The sequence below is a fragment of the Arachis duranensis genome, chromosome 5 (genome assembly GCF_000817695.3).
Source record: "Arachis duranensis cultivar V14167 chromosome 5, aradu.V14167.gnm2.J7QH, whole genome shotgun sequence".
In the NCBI taxonomy this organism is placed as follows: domain Eukaryota; kingdom Viridiplantae; phylum Streptophyta; class Magnoliopsida; order Fabales; family Fabaceae; genus Arachis; species Arachis duranensis.
Window position 1 is genome coordinate 96,372,625 of NC_029776.3, and position 9,396 is coordinate 96,382,020.

General features: G+C 25.8%; 1 protein-coding gene across 1 annotated transcript; it reads right to left on the reverse strand.

Moving 5' to 3' along the window:
* Positions 1-213: 213 nt before the first annotated feature.
* On the reverse strand, positions 214-5,893 carry LOC127747686 (putative cyclic nucleotide-gated ion channel 19). The gene is made up of 5 exons (XM_052261842.1): positions 5,801-5,893; positions 1,374-1,436; positions 1,022-1,167; positions 662-739; positions 214-502 (listed from the first exon to the last, which is right to left on the reverse strand). Exons 1-5 carry the CDS (start codon positions 5,891-5,893, stop codon positions 358-360), a joined length of 525 nt encoding a protein of 174 aa, XP_052117802.1. The 3' UTR covers positions 214-357.
* Between the last annotated feature and the right edge of the window lie 3,503 nt (positions 5,894-9,396).

Consider the following 9,396-nt stretch of genomic DNA (forward strand, 5'->3'; position numbering starts at 1 on the left):
CACATTCACAAAAATATACCAAGTACATCGTCTAATTTGTTTGGTAAAACAAATTTTTTATTTTCGTTGAGTGTGTTTTGTTATCCTTTCTTTGTAAAGTGAAATTAAAAAAATCATGAGAATAGTGAAAATGAAAACCAATGAGACATTGCAAATTACAATTTTATGTAACTCTAGTCTCTGCCACTAATATGACAATTTTCTCTAACCCCATACATCTAAATTACTCCTTCATCAAAACTAACTGCTATTCTCTAACCCCATACAACATTCTAAATCATAATATATTAAACTAACTTGAAACTATTTCATAAAACTAACAAATCTCCCTTAATAGGATATTTAATATTTTTTACATTAGATCGTTACCTTCTTAATAACAGAAAAAAACCAATGCCTTGTTAGGTCTCTCTGGATATCCTCTGGCATATTCTTCATCAGCGCTTCTTCCTTCATTCCTCTTGTTGTAATCCGATTCTGAATTTCAGCCTCTAGTATTCTCCTGCATGACGAAATGAAAAACAGAATAAAATCCTGTCATATAAATTAATGATCAATTCATCAAATGGAATAATCAATACAAATGTGTTCTGCCACACATTGTTTCTCTCCTCTAAGACTTCCATCCACCCGTTCTATTTTCTATAAATTCAATTCATACCTTCTTAATTTTTTTGGTAGGCGACAATGCCTTGACCATTGTTCAACTTCATCGTATCTAGTTAGCATGTTTGTGTTCCTGCAAACAATATTGAAGCATCAAGGACACTGTAATAAAGATAAAAGTAGTGGAACTTTACTATCAAATAAGATATAACAATTAGAATGAACTTCTAATCTTCATTGTACATAGTAAATGCCCCATTGAGAAATATTTGCAATATAAGTTACATACTAGTTACAAATTTACAATCAAACTTCAAATCATTATATAGAGGAATTGTATACATAAGTTGAATTAAAATAAAATAGATGAGTTTTATCAAAATAATTAAAATAGTGGATACACAATATTATTTACCTCCGATTAAGGCCTTGAAGAATGCTTTGTATGTTTCCAATAAAAGATACAAAAAGTGAGAGTCCCATTACTCTGACGACCAATACGAAAATGGCTTCTTGCACTTCAAAAATGGTTGAGGTTTGAATAGAAATACTGCTAATTTGCTGCATTAAAATAATACAGTTAGTTATATGAAAATTAAGCAATATATCAAACTATTCATGTATCCTCATTTAATTAATAGTTAAAATTATTCATAAGTGATAAGCTTTGTGTGTGAAGGTATTCATAAGTGTGCTGATAACTAATTTAACAATAGCATAACTACATCCTAACAGTACAGTAACAGCTATCATAATCTCTAACTAACTTTCTCTAACTTGGTTAATATCCCTAACAGTGTAAGCAGAGTAGAATGCAGAGGAATCAGAAACTGAAGATTTAAGGAGGAGATAGTGGTTGACAGAGAAGTGAGCTTGCAACTTAGAGAGAGAGAGAGAGAAGTAATTGAATTGGTGCAGCAAGAAAGCAAATTGATCGTATTAGGTCTTATTTTATGTATAGAATGGATAAATTGACCGTATTAGGTCTTATTAGTCTAACTACTTAACCGTAAAACTACTACTCTCATTGTCTCCCAAATTCGAACTCTTATGATTAAGTTACAACTGTAGAGAAAAAATGATCACAAGAGAAAACACTTTGATTTATATTATAAAATTCTTGGCTGCTACTATTCATGTCATATATATATATATATATCCAACCTAAACTGCAACATGAAATGCAACTTGGTAGAATTATCAGGTAGATTCTAAGATTTAATTAGTAATTTTTTATTGGCTAATTACGTTGGATACAGGATGCTCTAAAACCTGCTATTTAGTATCAAAAGTCTCTTCCAGAAACACATGTTCAAACTAATTTTAGAAAGGTCATTAGTAGAAACTACTTAGAGAAAAATGCTGAATAAATAGTCAGTCACCATTCTGCCGAAAAAAACATATGTTTCTACGGTGATCGAATTGACTCCAATACATTTCGAGTCCTACAGATAAGCATAAAAAATAGTGAGAAGGAGAATGTTGTTGAACCATTGGCATTTCCATTAAGAGCATTGGAGTGTTGCTATTCAAAATATGTGAAGACAAATAAATAAATAAATAAACAAAATTGTTGATGATAGTCATATATTTCTAATATTTTCGGAATTTCCCAAATCTATTACTACTAACATAGTCACATGTCACAATAAATCTGACTTACATAGCAAATAAACTTTATAAACTTCAAATCTTACTGAAGTAGGACATAGGATGCGCAATATTTTTGAGGGGTATCCGAAGTTCCGAACCGAACCAACTAAATTGGTTCTGGAACCAACGGGTAATCGGTTTTAACTCGAGCCAAATCGATGGTTTTTGTTAGTGATTGATTCGGATATCGATTTTGAGGATACGGAACCTGGACTAATCCGCGAACTCGATCATATATTAATTAAATAAAAATATATATATATATAGCTTTTCCATTAGACAATGATTATTCATTATCAATATGTTTGGATTTTAATGAGTTTAGTTTTTAATGTATTTAGTGTTTAATATGTTTAGATTATTTCTATTGATGTTACATGTTTATTATACTTGTTAAATTTTTAAGATAAAAATTTGATTTTTTTATGAATTTCAAACTTATCGGATACCCAATTATTAGAACCGAACCAATTCATTTTTAATCGGTTTAGTTTAGTTTGAATATATGTACAAAAAAACACAAATTCGAATCAAACCAACCTAATTACATTTTATTCTAATTTTACCATAAATCCGAACTAAACTGACCTGTACTGATCCGGTCACCCCTAATATTTTTCCGTTATCATAAGAGTATAAGAGTATAGATATAAATGAATAACATTTGAACCAAAGTGCTTTCAATAGATGTATCATAGAAACTTGATAGCTAAATAAATGAAATGCATATTGACACTTCTCATTAAACTATATAATTTATTATCGTTTTTATTTTTACCTATACTTAATTACTTTTGAACATGACGATATAATAATATATAACTTTGAAAAATAAAATAAAATAACTATATAACCAAACCGTACATCACTAATAGTAAGTGACACAAAAATAATAATAAAAACAAACCTACTCATATTTCACAGATATGAAAATTATAAGATACTTATGTAAAAGTACACTCTCTAATCTAACTAATTCATTCAAATCTTCTTTATGTTTTACTTTTTTTTTTAAGCTCAAATATTAGATTAATAATAAAAGTTTTTATTTTTTATAAAAAATATCAAATATTATATTTAAGGTGAATTTTATTTCTCTCTCAAATAAAAGGTAAGTTATCTCCTATAATATAACATGACTAATTACTATTGAATGAAATGAATTATATTATCATGGTTAACATTAACTCTTAATTTAACTTGAATTTTGACAATTAAACTAATTAAATATAATAAAAAAATTTGTAAATTATAAAAGTTACAAAAAAAACTTTATTTTATAATTTTTTTTATTTTTTTTAAAACCATACATATATTAATTAGATCTAACAATACAAAAAAAAAGAAAATTAAAAAGAACAAATGAAAAGAAAAACCAAAAGGCCTAATCACAAATTTAAAATAAAAAAATAAGATGTTAATTGAGTAAGGGTAAATTCCATAGTTATTAATGGAATTGACATATGAATGGTGTGATTTTGTAGGCATAAAATTCAACTGTTAATAATTAGTTTGGTTGTCAAAACTCAAATTAAATTAAGAGCTAATATTAATCATCTTGATGACATAATTCATTTCATTCAATAACTGTTAGATTGATCATAAAGGATAACTTATCCTTTGTTTGCGAAAGGGTTGGTGGGTAGAATTTACTTATATTTAAATGGAAAAGTATATGGAACCAACTAATAATCAGCCGAGAATGAAACAACATAATTAATTATAATTAGTTTTATTAATTTATAATTTAATTTGTTTGTTAAATACTTCTAAAATTTTTTGTTTCTCTTTTATCTTACTCCCTTCGTGTGATATTATGCAATTTAAAAAAAAATCACATTTTATACATGTATCATGTTATCAATTTCAATATTTCATAACAAAATAATTTAATAGTAGATCAAATAATATACTTGTCATTATATAAATTAAAAATTACTAATATCACAATAAGATTCTAAAAATAAAATTTGAACTGAAAAATAAATCTTAAATATTCTAAAGTATAAAAGAACATCATACATAATTTATTGATCCACGTTAAAAATATACAATTATGATTTAATTACTGTAGTCCTAATAATATTTGGTAAAATTATAAAGATTTAAAGAAATATTAGATTGTAAAATAAAATAATATTTTTAAAAATAGATGAAATGATAATTATTTGTGAAACTGCTTAATGTCATTTATTTCATTTGATCACTTTATGTGCATGGAGAGAAAAACTCAAAATAAAATAAAGAATGGCAAGGAAGATGATGGAAGGTTGACTTAGAAAATAATGGAGAAAAAAAATATTAGATAAAAATATGCCATTACATTAATAGAACAAAAAATAATGTATATTGTGTTTCTGAGCACATCAAATCATCAATAAGAAAAAAATATGCCATTACGTTAATAGAACAAAAATTAATGTGTTAAAACTTAAAACTATAGATATAATTGGGGCAATAATATCTATTAAAAGAAGTACAAAACAGCAGAGTTAAAATCATGATTATCATTATGTCCAACTACTTGATTATGTAGGAAATGATGATTAATTAGTTTATGAAAATATTTTCTAGCTTTGTTTTCTATTTTTATATTTTCATGCTGTCCTCTTTAGTCCCAAAAACTACTCTAACTAACAATTTCCTGCAATTATTTTCATTAAAATGGTGGAAATAAACTATGCACCATACAAAGCATAGAATAAAAGATATCAAACTGATGTTTTCATTAAAAGATATTTTTAACAATTAAAACAAAAAATCATTAATGAAAAAATTTTATGTGTTAAGTTATTTAAATTATGATGTTAATAGTTTGATGAACCAAAAAAGAGAAAGAAAAAAAATTAAAAGAAGAAAAAAAAAGAGTTCTTGTTTATAAAATCTTTAAATGAATGAAAATAAAAAATTAAAAAAATATATTTTTTGGTAGTTAATTTTATGTACTCTTTATGTACTCTTACTATAATTAATTATTATCAACATTACATTAATAAAAAATAATTTAAATAACAATTTAAAAATCCTGAAAATGTGTCATTTTTATTTTTTTCAACTTGTGTATCTTTCTAAAAATAATAGTATAAAAATACTATTATAATAAAAAAAAGTTGAGAGTAAAAAATCATAAAAATAAAAAAAATTACCTCAATTGAAGCATGTTTCCGAGCCTTTAAATAATATTTAAAAAGAATAATTTAAAAATTTTTATGTATTAAATTAGAAAGCCTATAAATAAATTATCATAGAGTTTGTTGTAATCAATTAAGAAATACACTCAAATTTTATTAGTATTTGTACTTTTTTTTTTAACTATCAATAATATAATTATCATTTTTTCAATCATTTATCTAAACTACTCCTTCATCAAATTTATCTTTATTATTCTTATTACAATATTTAAATTCATAATACACCAAACCAAACGAACATCAACTCATTTCATAAAATTCACATATTTCTACCATATGTAAAAATTCAAAGAAACTATACAATTTTAATTTAAGAAAGAAAAACCTTAAAAAGTATTGTTTCCACTTACCTCTACAGCAGCAAGATATCCGAAACAATCAATAAGATGTCCAATAAGTACATGGACGGCGAATCTTCGCATAATCAATCCAAATAGTCCCATCCGTGTCAAATAATTTTTTAGAGAAATATCTCACTATTTTTATAACTATGATTTATTATGAACTTCAATCCCCTAATTTAAAATTTAAAAAAAAAATTAAAATGTTGAACGGCAAATTCATTAAAGACTAGAATATGATAACAAAGTAAGAGAAATGAAGCGGTTTATATATATACAATAGAAAAAGTTTAGGAACTAAAATTTGGCCAATATTCAACTAGTATTATCTAGATAATTATTTTATTAGTTTAATATAATGATAATTAATTATAGTAGGAGTACATGAGGAGTACATAAGGTTAATTATAAAACATTTTTTCAATCTGTTTTCATTCATTTAAAATTTTTAAAATGAAAAAAAAATTAATTTTTCTCTCAATAACTTAGTAAAATTATCTAAGTAGATTCTAAAATTTAATAATTTTTAAGTGACTACTTATGTTTAATATATGATTTTTTAAAACCGTCTACTTTAGTATCAAAACTCAGAAATATTTTGAAAATGATCAAATTAATGTTGACAACTTAAAAAATGGTGACAACATTTACAAATAATACTAAAAATTATTAAAAATGATGATTATTTATGAAATTTTTTAATTAAATATAAGGAGAAAAGGATCATACTACATCCCATATATAATGAAAAAAAATAACGCCTCACTCTAAATAAGCCAGGCAAATAAGCGTGCGTGATCCACAAGATACTCATTTACATACCGTGAGGATTCAAAATAGGTGGAAGGCAGAAGGAGAATGCTGTAGAACCATTAGCATTCTGATTAAAAGCATTAGAGAGCATTAGAGAGCATTAGAGCATGAGAAGATAAATAAATAAAAAAAATATCATAAAGAATAGGTGAATAGTCTTATATTTTTATATATTTTCTTAGTTTTCTAAATCTATAACTATTAACATGGTACAATAAACCTAAGTTGTATATCAAACGAGTTTTATTAACTTAAATTCTTCCTTCCGTAAGAAACAGGCTAGTTATTATAGAATATAATAAAATAATAATAAGAAAGAATATATTACCATTTTTCATTAAACTATACCTATACTTAATTAATGTTGTTACTTTGATTTTTAAAAATAATATGAACCTATATTTTTAATAATTCTTTTTATCTATGTTTAGTTCAAAATTTACTTATCATCTTTTTTACAATAGTTTATTTCATTTCATATTTATTTAGTGTTAACATTAAATAAAAATAGTATAAGAATATTATTACAATCAAAGAAAGTTGTGAGTAAAAAATTTTGGAAATAAAAAAATTACCTCAGTTAAAGCATGTGCTTCAAATAGATGAGACATGTAATACAAAAGTGTTCATCACATCATCCCAGGTATGAAGTTTAAGTGATTTTAGTATAATTAATTAATTTAATGGTCAAAATTTAAATTAAATTAAAAGTTAATATTAATTATTTTGATAATATAATTTATTTTATCCAATAACTATTAAATTTATTATAGAGAATAACTTACCTTTTATTTGTGAGAGGTTACTAGTGAATAAAATTTACCTATATTTAAATATCTCTAAATTTTTCGCTTCTCTTTCAACTTGCTCCTCCACTCCACTGATATTGACTAACTATTTCTTCGATAACCTCCATTTCTGCCATCCTTTCTAATTATGCAATTATAAAAAAAAAACACATTTTATACATGTATCATAATACCAATTTCATAACAAAATAATTTAATAGTTCAAATAACATATTTGTCATTATATAAATTAAAAAGGGGCCTGTTACACATACAAGTAAAAAGGCCGTACAAATTTTACAAATTATCAACCCAAATTTCATTAACACGCGCATTAACTCATTTTGAATGGAGCGTAACTACACGCGCTCCACTCAAACGGTTCTCTTCGTCTTCTTCTTCTTCTCTTCTTCTCTTCTTCTTCTTCTTCGTCTTCGTCTTTTCATGGTTTCTGAAATTTTTCTTATTCTTCTTGCTGCACGTTCTTCTTCCTCTTACTCTTCTTCTTCTCCTTTTCTTTCGTTTCTGCACGTTCTTCTTTCTCGTTTTCCTCTTCTTCATTTACGTCTTTTCTCTCTGTTTTCTCGCTTTTTTTTCGATTTTTCATGGTAAAATCGTTTTGGGTGTATTTTCTTAAATCCTTTGGGTGTATTTTCTGTAACCCTTTGGGTGTATTTGAGTGATATCTGACTGATATCTATGGGTGTATCTGACTCATATCTATGGGTGTATCTTACTGATATCTATGGGTGTATTTTTCATTTCAGAAAAAATGGCAAGCATTACAGAAATACACCCAAACGATTACATAAAATACACCCAAGAGATTACAGAAATACACCAAACGATTACATAAAATACACCCAAGAGATTACAGAAATACACCCAAACGGTTACAGGAATTCACCCAAACGATTATAGAAATACACCCAAAAGATTACAGAAAATACACCAAAAGGATTTAAAGAAATACACCCAAAATCATGCATAGTTCAGAACTCTTTCTCTTTCTCCTCCTCATCTTCTGCTACTTCTTCTTCTTCAAAAACGATTTCAGAGCTTGATGTCAAAAAACAATAGAAATCGAGAATAACGAAGAAAGAAAACAGAGAAAAAGCACGTAAATGAAGAAGGAGAAAGAGAAGGAAAGAAACAAAAGAAAAGAAGAAGAAGAGGAAGAGGAAGAAGAACGTGCAGCAAGAAGAAGAAGAAGGTGCAATGAAAACGTGCCGTAACAATATGTGGAGGAACTAACGTCAACGACGAAGAACAAACCAGTGAGAAAGGAGGAGAAAAGAACGATCGAAAAAGAAGGAGAAGAAGAAGGGATGTAGCGCGTCGTACGTGGAGCAGCGCGTAATTTGATTTTATTGTTTAATGAACTTGTAAAGCATACAAGCCCTAATGGCTTGTATGCAGAGCTTTTCCCAATTAAAAATTACTAATGTTACAATAAGATTCTAAAAATAAAATTTAAACTGAAAAATAAATCTTAAATATTCTAAAGTATAAAAGAACATTTAATTATTGATCCTTATTAAAAATATACAATTATGATTTAATTACTTTAGTCCTAATAATATTTGGTAAAATTATAAAAATTTAAAGAAATATTATATTATAAAATAAAATAATATTTTTTTAAAAATAGAAGAAATGATAATTATTTGTGAAACTATTTAATGAAAAGATAGAAGGTTGACTTAGAAAATAAAATTAAAGAGAAGAAAGAAAAAAGACAGAAAATATGTATATTGTGTTTCTGACCGCATCAAATCACTATGAAAAAAATACGCCATTACATTAATAGAAAATACGCCATTACATTAATAGAACAAAAAATAATATATATTAGAACTTAAGATGTAATTGGGACAATAATATCTATTAAAAGAAGCACAAAACAGTACGGAAAAAATTAAAATCATGATTATTATTATTATTATGTCCAACCACGAACGGACTCAGGGAAAAAAGTGGTGGTTTTGGCCCTAACAAATTTTA